General features: G+C 45.1%; 1 protein-coding gene across 9 annotated transcripts in view; it reads left to right on the top strand.

The window, feature by feature from the left end:
• Positions 1-15,103, top strand: part of WAC (WW domain containing adaptor with coiled-coil) — a 978,331-nt gene that overhangs the window by 162,534 nt on the left and 800,694 nt on the right. For 7 of the 9 annotated variants that reach the window (XM_069648099.1, XM_069648093.1, XM_069648100.1 and 4 more), the window contains 2 exons: positions 12,972-13,087; positions 13,174-13,289. In XM_069648099.1, the coding sequence (XP_069504200.1) occupies positions 12,972-13,087; positions 13,174-13,289 (232 nt within the window). The remainder of the gene's footprint in view (positions 1-12,971; positions 13,088-13,173; positions 13,290-15,103) is intronic. The other 2 variants (XM_069648101.1, XM_069648094.1) reach the window with 1 other exon arrangement.

Below are 15,103 nucleotides of genomic sequence, written 5' to 3'. Positions count from 1 at the left end.
GCTTTTGGATTCATGTAGGAGCGGGAGGCTTGGTGCAAGAAGCTAAATAAGAATCTACTGCCTCACGTATCTGGACAGTTGCAAGATCAGAGGCCTCTTTTTCACTCCTATTGGTAGCAGGGATCGCAATATTTTGTCGGGGTACCAGCCCAGATGTACTTTTGACCAGCTCACGGGCTCTTTGTGAATTTGCGAGGTCCACTTCTCGAATTGGGGCATCCAGTGGAGGGTAAGATGTAGATATGGGAAGTGCAGCCGCTACGGGCACTGCAGGATTATATAGCCCAGAAGTTGGCTGTAGAGGGACATGTTTAGGTAGCGAGGTAGTCTGGTTCTCCTTTATTGGCGCCAGAAGATTGGCTGCCAGAGGCACCACTAGATCTTGCAATGGAGAAGTGGTCTCTTGGGGGTTATGGCTAGATGGCAAGGCAGACAGTGGTTCTCCGTTGAATAACGGAAGTGTGCAGGGTACTTCTTTGACAGTTACTTTTCTCTGAGCTGGGTTTCAATGTTTGAAAAAAGGATTTCATCGTTTGTTTTGGGAATCTCAAAGTAATATGATTTTGTAGTGACTCACATTGGCTTGCATATAAGGAAAGGTCGGGGTCAGTGTAAGGAGATGTTTGGGGCATCGCAAAATTCATAGCCCCTTTCCTCTGAGAGAAAAGTGAGGAAGAGGTGTACGAACCATGGTGATATCCGATAAGGAAGCGCTGAAAAATTAGAACCATGCTAGAGTTGAGTGAGAGCTGTTGGAGCACATAGAAGGAATACCCTTGGGGTGTTCAGGGCATCAGTGCTTGTGAGTGACGGTGCTGACAAAATCGCTCCTTTCGTGATAGGCACCATAATCACAGGGGACAAGGTAATGGATTTGTGGGACAAACATGAGGCGATGGTAATCGGGGTAGTTATACCCTTTGGTTGTAAAGTTACAGGCATACCAGTTTTTAAAGTATACGCCAAGAAGGCATGTCGAAGTGCACCTGGAAAGAAAACAACACTTGTTAAACAGAGCAATTAAATTGTGAAATCACGCTTTGAGTACTCGGATTGTGGAAAAAAGAAAAAAAAAAGAATTGTAAATATCAATGGTCACCTCGACCGCTGACTGCGCAGCTAAGCAGCCAAGCAGTACTTAATCAGTACTTGCGTCGAGTGCGCGATGTTTGATTGACCAATCTGATCAGAGAGGAGGAGGGACTCTTTAAAAAAATGGAAAAAAAAAATTGAATAAAAGGGTGTCAAACAGTAAAGTCCACAAAGTCCACGGACAAAGTTCACAAAGTCCATAAAGTTCGCACGTAGTGCAATGGCTTCACCTTCTTAAAGGGTCCACGCAACACAGTCCACAGCAGCAGCACTGGGACATCACAGGCAGACAGAGGCAGCGGGGCACCAAGGCAGCCAAGCAGTACTTAATCAGTACTTGCGTCTAGTAACTCATTACTCAATTGAGAAGATCCAGGGACCTCCGTCTTGTGCACAAAACTACTTAACTCCTCCATCCTAACTCCCAACAAAATTGTCTCCTTCCTTGCCACCTTTAACTCCTCCTTAATCTCCATCAACACCTTTCCTAGGTCTCCCAAACTCAACTCTGACTTTGGGTCCATCCTCACTTAGGCAGGATTAGATACGTGGGCCTTACATTCTGTCAGGTACAGTTGTGCCTTCCTGCAGGAGTGAAGCTGGCCCACCAGACCCCCCACTCCCTCCAAGTCTGCCCGCCAAACAGCCTCAGTATTAATATAACTACCTAGCTGGCAAACTCAAGGGGAAAGGGGATATAGAGAACATAAAAAAATGCAGCTCTTCTGTCGCACCTCTGACGCCCTCACAACTGGACTGGAAGACGCTGATGTCTGAGATTATCTACAAATAATAACAGCTGATTACTACCAACACTGCTTAACTTCACTTATTTTTCCCAAAAGAATTTACCACCTCTTCCCTCTATACCTGCTGCCTATGCTCAATAGCTGATAGGCTCTTGAAATCTGCTGCTGCAAAACCTGGAGTTCTTTGGACTGTCTTTAATCTCTTTACTTCTTATAGAATTACTAGTACCTCCATAAGAGTTCAAACCAGCTTCAAAAGATCTGACAGACTCAAGTATTCTGTTCGCTTTCTAATTGTTTCATTAGTTACAAAAAATATTTTGCTGTAGCTTTAACATCGGTGAACAGAAGTTTATTTTCCTGTATTTAAACAGTCAACTAAGGATCTATTACATATAGATCTTTTCGTGCTGACAGCTTCTACTTCTCCGTATCAGCCGGTATCACCTTACTTGTCTCAACGGCTGCGTAAGAAATGCTGTGCTGAATCCTCAGAAACTAATGCAAAACTCTCAATTCACTGACTGCATAGACGTTCTTCAGGAAAACCATTACTTTCAATTGTTTCTCCAAAAGGATTCGACCCGCGCGGCATGTACGTTACGCCTTTTGGGTGCTTTCCTCTATGGTGTCTGACGGCACACGCGTTGAGGATTTATTGTCCATGAGTTTACAGTAACAAACGAAATTAGTTTTCCTGAGATTAGTACTAGTAACAGTCGCGGAATCGCTATGGCTGCAGATTACGCAAGCGATTAGTCATATTAAACGCAGTGGTGCTGAGTGAATCACCTTGTCTTTCACGCATGCACATGCATATACGCCAGCCAACAGTTGCTTCTTTACTAATCTTTCAGCATTTTCAAAATTGCGCTGACTGTTAACTGGACAAACTCTCAACAGTTCTAAATAACCAAAACTCTAACTTCTATGAAATTTATGAAAATTACTTTTGCTTTAAATAAAGGACTTGGCTTTCTTCATCTGTGGTCTCTGTTACTGGATTCTTTAACCGCAAAAACTCTTCTGAAAGTTCTTCTGTGGTTTCTTTAATTTCACTTTAGTTCAACTTCAGAAAGACTAGATCTTCTTGGGGAAAAATGTATATACTTATTTACAGAGCTAAAAGAAACTGGAACCTGCTCCATGAACAGCTAGAATGAAAGGCAGTTGAGAACTCCTCGCAGAATTCCAAACTACATTACCGGGTTCTGACTCCCTGCTGTTGGGCTGCTCTTTGTCACGGTCGTCCCAGTGGGCCCCCTCTGGAAAAAAACCTCTGCTGTGGGAATTGTTCGGCAGAATTGCAGGCAGTATCCTCTGGGACCACGGCACACAATTTGGACTACAGGTGTTAGCAAAACCAACCTTTGGTATAAGTCTGTACCACACAGTTTTTGGTAGTGAGCTGAGCAGCCAGGCTTATCTCAAGAGTGAATGTGAGCAGTACAAGTAGTTGGGGGACTTTTACTCACAGTAGTTCAAGTAGACACTTATACTCAAGGTTTCGTGGTAAAGACACTTTGTAATTCATTACACAATCATTTAGAAAACATTTCACTAGCAGAAGGCAACTTAATATTATATACCCATACACTTCAATGCAAAACTGTAAGCTTTTGGGACAGCTTGAGCTCCCCTGAAATAGGAGCAAAATGGCAGTTCAGTTAATTAGCAGTGAGAAAAAAGGACAAAAGTAGAATAAATCACATATACCTTCTAGGCAGTGCAAATCGTTTCAGTTCACCGGAGGAGTTCAATTCAAGTCGATAGGTCAAGCCAAAGCCAATGGGTTAGTTTTCTGGATACGAAAGAGCAGTTCTGGTATCAAACGGTAAAGTCTTTGCGAACGTTCTTAGAAGTAGTTTAGGCGAAAATGAATCATGCCAGGTCACAAGCTGATTAGGCCTGCAAGTTGGGAAGGTTTCACAAACTTTCATCGTGAGAGTGGCGTTCTCTCAATCGGGTTGGCACAGTACCTTTTGGATGAAGTAAAAATGCTGCTGAAGTCGTGGTTCCTGGCAGGTCCTGCAGATCGCGTCGTTCCTAAGTCTCAGTCGCAGGGACAAGAGGGAGCAAGTCGGGGGGCTCCTGCACTGCACGGGAGCGTTGAAGAAAGCAAACAAAATGGAGTCGCTTCAGTTCCAGTAGCTGTAGATTCAAGAACACAAAATGGTGTCCCTCTCCCTGGTTAACCCTAACCAGCCTTGAGAATGGTATCCAGGTCTATTGAGTTGATTGGTCCCACCAACTCAAAGGAAGAAGCAGTCTTTGAAGGGGCTTCTCTGTCGAATGGAGTTTGGCGATTCGGACCTGCAGCAGGGCTTCCCCATGCAAAATAACGGTCCAGGAGTTGCAGCAGCTGTACTCTTCCAGCTTGTCTTTGCTTCTTTCGTTCCAGTGGTCGACTCTGCCTTGCAGTCCTGGAGACTCGCCTTTTAAACTGTTTTCTCCCTTTCATTCCCTCCTAGCTGTCACTCACCCAGCAGGGTGGATGTCCTTGCTGAACAGTTAACCAGCCAATCACGCCAGTGTGCATTTGGGTCTCCAAGGAGACCAAGCACAGGGAGTTTTGGGCACCTCCCTCACATCCTGCCCACCCCAGACACTCTGGCGCCAGAGGCGGTCTTCAGTCCTGAAGCCTGCCAAAGGCACACGAACAAAGGGACCAAACCTAGTTTGGCGCGCAGACAAAAACTCTAGAAGGACCTTTCGAAAAAAAAAACGCCGAAAAGACTGGGACCTGTTTAAACAAAGGGGCTTAAGGCGCCATCTTGAAAAACATGGCTCCCATGATTTTTAGCACCTGGTGTTCGCGGTCAGGGAAAAACATGGTAGTTCATTGTAAAACCACGGCCACCAGCCTTTTCAATAGGAAAGAGTAGCATTTGACTGCTACATGAGTATTGAGACGCAGGGGTTACTATGTAACCCCTCCAGCACTCCATTGTAAGATGTGTGCTGGGTCTATGAATTCGGAAAGACTAGTAAGGTCAATTTCACTTTACATTCTCTGGGAAACAGTAGTTTATCCCAGAGAAGGTATTTAAAGCTTTGGGAAGTTTAAGACATCCCTGTGTCACTGCACTGAGGGTGCTGTGCGACACACATGAAAAGATGCCTATGGAGTTATCTAAAACCCCATAATCAAATAACACAAATGTAAAACACAACAAAATACATGAGTGGGGGGAAAAAAGGCTCACTCTTTCCAGGTAAAAAAAACTCTGATCCCGAGGACATCCTTATCATAAATTAATCCTGTTTGGGGCCGCGAAGATAGGAAGCGACTACATCTGCTGTTGCCGGCATTCCTACTGCACGTTGTGTGCAAATCCTGTGTGAAACCGTGGAGGCGCGGCTGAGTTCGGAGCTTCGTTTCGCGGGGCGGCCCACCTGGCTGACTGCAAGCCGCTCCCGAGATCCGGAAGAGTCACACGCCAGACCGAGGCTCTGCAAACGCCGGAGGGCCGTGTGGGGGAGGGGCGCTGATCCCAGCGGCGCTTCCTTGATACGCGGTCCTACGGGCAGACCGTGTGTGTTGGTGCAGAGGTCCCTGCAAGACGAAGATTGATTGCTGCTACTGCTCACCTCCCGAACAACGGCTGGGTCGACGCGCGGTCTCCCACGCAGGGCCCCAGCTAGCTCTGTGGGTCTGCCATCGATCGGGTTCCGAATGGCGCTACGAAAGCAGGTGAGGGGCTTGAAAGTGCACGGACCCAGTTGCATCGGAGCGTATGTACAGCGTTAATATCCTTCTTGCAGCGCCCGTCAATTGGAGACGCTGATTAACGTGGGAGAGCACAATACATCCGTAGAGGGGACTTTACGCTATAGTATACCGGCAAAACCTCTGTGCTGTTAACTCGAGGGTGCTGCTCCTTGTTTTGTCGCTGAGAGGAGGCCTGTACATTTCTACTGATCCTTTAGCAGACCTGCACCATTGGGAGAAGTATGTGATCCGTGGCAATTTGGCTCCCTAACACAGCTGGCCAGACTGCGCCTCAAGTGGCTGGACATCAGTGCTAAAGGCGACCCGACACACTACCAGTAAACCGTTGGAGGGTCGTGAAGAGGCTGGCTGCTGGCGTGAGTGGTGGTAGTCCTCCATATATAAGGACAGGTGCGATTAGAGGAGCTGCTGCAGCTCAGCCCCAGACCCACTGTGATACTTTGGTTGGCAGCTCCTATAACGGGCACAACCCCTGCCTGTAACTTACCTTCAATCTACATTATCAGGCAGGATACATGGGAATATTACTGCATGCTGGATCAGCCCGGAACCCAGGCAACGACGACTCCTTTGGGTTTTGAGAGTCGATATACCGGCACTCATCGTGTAATGTAACAGAACCAACTGCACGAACGATACTATACCACCATGTGAGTCTGGCCTGACCCACGTCATCTGTCCTTGTTCTGTAAAGACGGCTCATGGGCCGAAACGAGAAGAAAAGTGCAGGGGGGAAAAAAACTGGCCCGATGGACTCCTTTGCCAGCTCCCAACCTCAGGGGTCGCCGGCAGCCGCAACCATGGAAAATGACATACTAGCTGAGACGGGGCATGACACCAGAGAAGACCGTCTTATGACCATGGTGCAGAACGGCTTCCTAGCTGTGAATGTCAAGTTAGACGATATTGTTTCGACCATCAGCTCCCTCAAGGCTAGAGTGGACAAGGAAAGCTCTCGCATTAGAGGCCGAAAGCAGAATCAGTACTAACGAAGATGCGATAACACAGCATGGCCGGGACATTGCACAGCTTAAAGGTGAACTGTGCAACACTCAAGCAAAATGCGAGGACCTTGAACCTAGATCCAGGAGAAACAATATCCGTGTTGTCGGCGTTCCAGAATCCTTTTGCAAGGGCCCGATGGAGAGGAGAGACAGGTAGAAGCCCTGTTGAAAACCCTTCTGGGAACGGAATCCTTCTCTGACCACTTTCTGGTTGAGAGGGCTCATCGTACACTTGCGCCACCGCCCAAGCCTGGCGCACCACCGCGCACGATCATTGTCCGTCTCCTCAATTATAGAGACAGAGACACGGTGCTCAGGCTGTCCAGGGAAAAGGGCTCTCTGCAGTACGAAGGCAACGAAGTCCACATATATCCTGATTTTTCGACAAGCGTCCAGATGCAGCTCAGATCCTACGAACAGGCCAAAAAGCTCTTGAGATTGCGCTGTGTCCCGTACGCCCTCATCTTCCCAGCGAAATTGCGGATCCAACATGGAGGCAGATCGCATTTCTTTGAGAACCCGGCGGATGCCATTTCGTATATTGAGTCGTCCATCCCCCATGCCTCCAGACGATTATCCACGAGATCGAAATAGGCCCCCGCGACGGGGGGATGACATCCCGGACTCAGCAGACTGAATTGAGATTATGGAAACATCCTGTTCAAGTCATGTGGCTGACCCTCTTGGGTATAACGGCCCCAGTAGTTATTGTTTTGGAAAAGTTGGGATCGTGAGCCTCTACTGATGGAGGCCTGGCGACTGCGACCCTCAGGAACGTTCCACAGGTTATGGGGGAAGGGATACATCATCGGGTTGGGGTTGATGGTGAGGGTGGGGGTTGGGGAAGGGCACAAATTGTTGCCATAGTTGGCAAATGTTTTAAAATGCAGAGTCCGGTTGCAACAGGTACGACAGTTAGTTTGTGGCACGGGCGAACTACTTCACTCCTTGATATTGACATTATGCTATGGTACTGAGTGACAAAGTTGTAAGTGTTAAACTCCTTTCATGGAACATACGTGGCTTGAACAACCCAATTAAATCTAGGAAATTTGCAGCATATGTTACCAGACATAGCCCCCAGATTATACTGTTGCAGGAGACGCACGCACCAGGGCAGGTTTGCTCCAATTTCCTGTCTAGGTGGGGCCCACTGAGATATTATACTGAATACTCCTCCCAATCTAGAGGAGTCCTCACCCTAATACATCCGAAACTGGGCTTCCGCACTCATGACGTTAAGATCGATCAACAGGGAAGATATGTGTTGGTATGGGGAGAGTTGGCAGGGCAAAATATGGTTTTGGTTAACACGTACGGCCCCAACATGGATGACCCTGAATTCTATAATGCTATATATATGTTGATTGAAGCTGAAGTGGTCTGGGGGGGAGATTTCAATACAATCCTTGACACATCTCTTGACAGGTCTACAACGTCATACAGACCCTTAACCCGAGCCACATTAGCCATACGACAAATCATGCAACAAATGACTATGGTAGACATCTGGCGAGAATTACACCCCCTAGAGCAGCGCTTCACATTATACTCATCAGTACATGATTCAGAGTCTCGAATTGATTACTGGTTAATGAGCTCCACACTTGTGAATATGGTCCAGCATTGTGAGATGTATCCCCGCACTCTCTCAGATCACTCCCCTGTATCACTTACTCTGAGTGTTGATGAGGCTGTTCCCAGGGCCAGACGCTGGAGAATGCCCTCTGCCCTACTTAGAGACCTGAATGTCTGCGAATCATTGCGTACTGAAATAGAGGAACTTTTTCAACTAAACGAGGGGTCGGTGAAACGGTGCGCCACGTTATGGGAAACATTTAAGGTGTGGGTTCGGGGTGCAATTATGGCTAAAACTACAGGCTTACTTAAAACAGTTAGACAAGAGTTGGACACCACAGAAGCCAAACTCGAGCTTCTGGAGTTTGAATACACCTGTACACATAGTAAGGAGGCCCTTCTAGATACCCACACAACATTGGCAGACTTTAATAAACTTGCTGCAAGGGAGGTACAGTATATGGCTGCCCCGATCCGGGCTCGTAGATACGGGGAAAGTAATAAAGCAGGGAAACTTCTGGCCCAGATGCTCAAGGCCGAACATGGTCACCCCCCCTATAGCAGCCATCCAGGCGCCTGGTGGGGACATAGTAAATGGTGAGCAAGAAATCAATTGCATGTTTGCTGCATTCTACAAAACATTATACTCTAATAGAGACACCAAAACTAAACAAGGTACCTGCATGTTATTGATCTCCCGACCTTGACCTCTGATACGCGCATGTTATTGGATACCCCCCTAACACTAGATGAAATTACGGAGGCAATAAAAGCGTTAACCTCTGGTAAGGCCCCTGGTCCTGACGGACTCGGCGCCGAAATTTACAAAGAATATCACAACATACTCGCCCCCCTTTTACTGACAGTTTGGGAAGAAGCAATGGAATGTGGTATACTACCAGACACCATGCGAGAGGCAGTCATAACTGTTCTGCTTAAACCTCGTAGACCCCCTCATGACATGGGGTCATATAGACCCCTTTCGCTTTTTAACACAGATGCGAAGATTTTCGCCAAAATCCTGGCCACCAGACTGCTGCCCTATATGCCTATACTGGTGGATCCCGACCAGGCGGGCTTTGTACCAACAAGGTCTACTGCTCTCAATCTGCGCAGACTCTTTGGAGTTATGGCACATATAGATCCGGCGGCAGACGCGGTGGCGGCCTCCCTTGACGCGGAGAAGGCGTTTGATTCTGTCTCCTAGGTCTATCCGTTTCAGGTCCTTGAGAGATTTGGGTTGGGAAGCTACTTTGTCAACTGTGTTAAGCTATTGTACACCTCCCCGGGAGCATAAATACTAACTAATCAAACCATGTCGTCCCTGTTTCGTCCGGGTAGAGGCACAAGACAGGGCTGCCCCTTTTCCCCAATCCTTTTTGCGCTTAACATAGAACCCATGGCTGAATATGTCTGACAAAATCATGCATGTAGAGGCCTTTGCATGACTGGGAAACCGCAAATCATCTCCCTATATGCGGATGATACCCTATTATACATTAGGAACCCGGAAGTAAACCTAGGGCCAATCATGTTGGAGGTTGAGACGTTCTCCGAATACTCGGGATACAAGATCAACGTATCCAAGTCGGAACTGTTCCAGATTACGCCCAGTATTAGAGAAATGTCGGATACACACGGATTTAAATGGTCACCTATACATATCCGCTTTCTGGGGATCATGGTTTCCAAAGACTGGAGCACACTGTACACGGAAAATCACGGTGAACTTTTACAATCCCTTGCAGCTAAACTACAATCCTGGAATAGGCTCCCCTTATCCCTATATGGGCGAATATCCTTACTTAAGATGACTGTGTTACCCAAACTCCTATATTTCTTTTGCAATATACCGATCTGGCCGGGCAGAGCCTTCTTTAATAAACTCAACACTCTAACCACCACTTTTGTATGGGGAGGGAAGACGCCTAGGTTGAAATGGTCCAAAATGATAGAACCCTTTGAAAAGGGTGGGATTGCAGCCCCAGACGTCGAACTTTATTACTTAACATCTCAGGCACACTTTGCGAGACACTGGTTTGACCCGGAAGACACTGCTCCACACATTCCCCTGGAAAGATTTGCAGCTTCCCCTATAGAACTACGAGCGGTCATGTTTGATCTTAAACGTAAAGAGCCATGCAAATATGACCCTGTCAACGCCACTGTACGCGCATGGTCTATGATATACAATAGGCTCGCCCTTACAACCCCGTATGATCCAGAAGTGCCACTATGGAGCTTCCCAGGCATAAGCCCCACGTTTGATAAGGCCCTCCAGGGTGCTTGGGACCCACAAAAGCAATTTCGAATGCAAGATATGTTTCGGGAAGGGAAATACTATGCTCTTGATGATTTTAGTGGGCCGGTGGGTGGAGATCACCTTAAGCGATTTCAGTTTCATAGAATGAGGGCTGCCTTTGCCGCTAAATGGCCCTCGTTCCCAGAGGAACCGGCCACACATGAATGTATTGCAGCCATGATGGAACCGGGTGGACATAGTAAAAGTCTGTCTGCGCTCTATAGCCTTGTTCAAACACACTCCAAGTCAAGCAATGATATTAAAGGGAACTGGGAACGGGACCTGGGGGTGGAACTGGGTGAAGACACGTGGTTGAGATACTGCCAGTTGACCAAACATGTATCCATGAACTCAGGGCTTCGGCTCATTCAGTTTAAGGTTCTTAACCAGCTACACTATACCCCAGCTAAGTTAGCTAAATTTGTACAAAGTCACACAGGAAAATGCCCTAAATGCGACGCCCCTGATGCAGACTCTTATCATATGTACTGGCCCTGTCCACTGGTCACTGCATTCTGGGGGAGGTGGTGGAGATCCTGGAAGACATCACGGCGATACCTGCCACACCTTCCCCACTTAAATATCTCTTTGGGGATATCGGTAAAGCCGCTACCACCACTAGACGGTTATTTAACTTGGCATGCGTGGTTGCAAAACTTAATATACTGAAATGTTGGAAATCAGTACATCCTCCTAGGCGGCTGGACTTTTTGAAAGACTTGTCAATCATTAACGAACTGGAGGAACAATTTATTATAGCATTGCCATCGAGATGCTGTCCCAAAGATATATGGGCACTGTTCAGGCTATATTTATGTAATATATCATCTGATGGAGAAGATAATCCGACGTCGCCACTCCAGAACTGTTATGCAATGTGAAAACGTGCAATTTATACTGTTAATGTGTCTATGTTGTTGTGATCGATGTGCTTCGCCTACTGCCAACCAGTTTAGTACTGTTGTAACTCTCTGACCAAAAATAAAAATGATTAAAAAAAAAATCCAGCTAAGTTGCTGGGGGTCTCTAAGGTGAAGGGAATTGGCACAATTATGAGAATTCTCCCTAATAGGAATTGTCCTCGCTGTGGTGCCCCAGATGGTCCACTCAGTGAGGGATCTAATCCACTTGACCCTGAGGAATTCGAAATTGTAACTGTCCTATTATTCCGATGGTAATATTGATTTTGATTTCCCGTCCGGTTGGTGAAAAACCCTTTTTAAGGTAACCTCTCCCGACTACACCACGGTACAGGACAGACACATGATACATCCCATTATCAAACCACCGTCCCCTGATATGCAGTGGAGGTGAGTTTGATACGAACAACACAGATGTTGTTGGTCACACATATTGAATGTTTTGATAATCATTAAAGATGACAGTTATTGAAAAAGTGTAATTTGTTTATGCAATATCATTTTATAGATTCTGAGGCTCTCCCCATCCTTTCAAGATGCGACACACGGACTGTTGCACTCCATCCTGATGAAGGTTGGCTAGATTATTGGGGCAAGGTGTTTTCTGCCCACAGAGGACTACATCTGAAACACGTGTTGATAAGACATATAACCCCTGCTAGAAAAACAGAGGGCTACATCTGAAAAACGCAAGAGTTTAAAACTTTGTTTTGTTTGGATTTTGTTATGGGGACAGTAGCACACCCATAGATTGTATATTTGTTGGTATGAAGATGGTATGTACGAGTTATGAATGAAATTAGGATTAATGGGAAGTTTTTTGTCGAGCCTATTTTTTAGTATTTTGTAGTATTTTTTTAAGGATGTTTAAATTGTATTTGATATGCAAAATAAATATTGTGCATTGCTAAGATTTGGCAATTTAGTTGGAATCCTGTCATCTTTGCTCTATTGGTTTATTTGTGTTTTTGCCGTGTATACTCATCTGGAGGACCATAGAGATACACCAGGTATCCCTATCTATTGGATCCCTTCTGAAGAAGGCTTATTCTGACTAATTAATTAATAATTGTTTATTCAAGAAACCTTGTGTGTAAGTGTTTATTTGCATACTGCTCACTGTGAATCTCTGTAACTCCCTTACAGCTCACATCGACCCCTCTTGAGATAAGCATGGCTGCTCAACACGCTACCAAAACTGTGTAGTACAAGCTTATACGTTGGGTTTCCTACACCTGTTGTCAGTTGTGTGTAGTGCACCGAAAGTGTACTGCATACAAACGTTGCCTAACGGACCATGCGAGCATGAAGGTGGAAAGAGGCAGGTTTGGCCCTTGCTTTCAATCACACTGAAGTGTTTGCCTCACGTTTTTAGTCTGCACACCTAGACTCAACTGGGAGGTTAACCAGTTGTGGAGGAGGGAGAGACGAGTAAGAACCTGCATAACCATAATCCCTACTTTTCTTATTAACTGATTCTAAACTTGAGTGTCTTTCAATCTGTTGCTTTCTTTTCAGTTGAAGTTCTAAAGGTACAAATATTGTGCGATATACACACAAGGATTTTAATTGCCATTTGTAATTTGTTTTCAGGGTTATGATCCTGCTGATGACTGGTCTGAGCACATTAGTTCTTCTGGTAAAAAGTACTACTACAACTGCAGGACAGAGGTTTCACAGTGGGAGAAACCAAAAGAATGGCTTGAAAGGTATTTAAACTATCTACCGAACTACAAAACTGCTTAACTAAGTGTATTGATATTTTATACATTTTCTTTTTTTTGTTTGTTTACAGGGAGCAGAGGCCAAAAGAACCATCCAGTAAAATGGCAGTTAACAGTTTCCCAAAAGATAGAGATTATAGAAGAGAAGCAATGCAAGCCTCAACTACTGGTGGGTTTTCCAGTGGAAGTAAGTATTTGGGAGATCAACAATCATTTATCATGAGACTGTTTCATCAAAAGGTTCTGCTGATACCATGATGAGAGGAAAAACTCTGGGTTGTGATATCTTCAGTTGACTAGGATGGAATCAATGGTCTTGTTATGAATGTTTGTTGTCTTTTTCTTTATAATGCATCGAGGAATAAATGTATTTAATCATGACACCAGTACTATGGTCAGCATGTTGATTTTTTAATATGGTGTTGAGTGACTTACTGGATGATGTATAGTATTGTCACTAGAGAAAGTTCCCTTTTTTGTTGCACATTGCCCATGTGTTCTTGCCTGCTTGGGTACATTCAGTTGCTCTTCGTCTTGACTCCTCGAATGGTCCTAACTGCAAGGCAGAACACCAGAAAATAAATAGCCCCAAAACTGGAGAGCTAATTATTCATGCTATAACTTAAAAAGCACGTTTGTTGCAGGGGTTTTCTGTAAATAACCAGACTCGCCATGGGATAAATGTGGCAGAGTAGTTAAGATTGGGACCAGGGAGGAGGCGTACCGGATAGCACTCAACACAATGAGTAATGTCCACATTTTGTATGGTTAAAAGGATTCTTTATAATGCTTTAGCAGAACTTGATATGCAGTATGTTATCGATGGGTAGTTTTTGTCACAGCCCCTACAAAGGCTATCTGAATAATGTTCAGCAAACCGTTCAGAAAAAGATTGCTGTTTTTTTGGATAGTCTTCATAGAAATTGGTAAAATCCCACTTTTAGACACTCCTTACTTTCTGTTCATTGGAGGTGTCTTTTGTGGTGCGAGGGCCTACAAGAGAAGCACCGGTTTCCTGGCTAGCAATTCAGATAAGACCCAAAGTCGTAGCTAGGGAGACTGTAGCGAGGAATGTGAAACTATATCAAGAGTCATATGGGGTAGCAACAATGTCCATAATAGATTGTTATGTAGAATAACAGTCTTTGAATCATTCTTAGGAGAAGGCTGGTAGCTAAGTGCAGTTAATCCTAACAGGCCAAGAAATTTCAATACAAAGCTGTACTGAAAAATATGCCCTTTATTACAAAGATAAATATTGGGCAACTAAAAGTTCAAATAAGTGCTTGGTTTTAGAAACCACACACAAGAAAAAGTATAGCTATAAGAACACTAAAGGGGCCATAATTTAGACTCTTCCATTCCTAAAATTAAATGTAGCTGGGTGGCAAACAGTGTACCTTAAACCGCTCTGTGGTAACAGCGGGGTCGTGTGGGTAGGGAATTTCTGTAGGTATCAGTAAAATGCATTGGTCATGGAATCCCCATTGCCAATGCAAGCACTGACCGTATTTCACACACAATCTAGTCCAAAATGAAACTGATAAACCATAGGTTGATCCACCTCAAACTTTTTTGCAGCCGAGTTATTTGGATCAGGAGCTGTTGGCAAGTGACTTCTGAACCACTTGGTTCCATGCAAGTTGTTTTTTTCGCCCTATTTGATAAAGTGATTACAACTCTGGTAAAGCAATTGGCTTTGTAAGAGGCCACATCAAAGTTAAGCGGCTCACAAAGTACAGGGAAAACATCAAACTCATGAGCCTGGCACAGTGTTCATTTTAACAGTGATTACTTTGTCTTTTTGCCTGATGTTTAGTTTGCTGTATTCTTGTTTTTTTTTCATTGAATCTTGTTATAACTGGATACTTTTCACGAGAATAATCAAAATCGTGCCCAGGAGACATGTTTTCATTAAAATGATTTGTACATATTCTCCCTTACTTCAGAACAGCGAAGGTAATATTCAGATTTTAGTAATCCGAATGTGTTCATCCGCTT

This window comes from Ambystoma mexicanum, chromosome 2q (genome assembly GCF_040938575.1).
Source record: "Ambystoma mexicanum isolate Mex_15411 chromosome 2q, UKY_AmexF1_1, whole genome shotgun sequence".
NCBI lineage: Eukaryota > Metazoa > Chordata > Amphibia > Caudata > Ambystomatidae > Ambystoma > Ambystoma mexicanum.
This window is presented reverse-complemented; position numbering and strand designations above follow the sequence as displayed.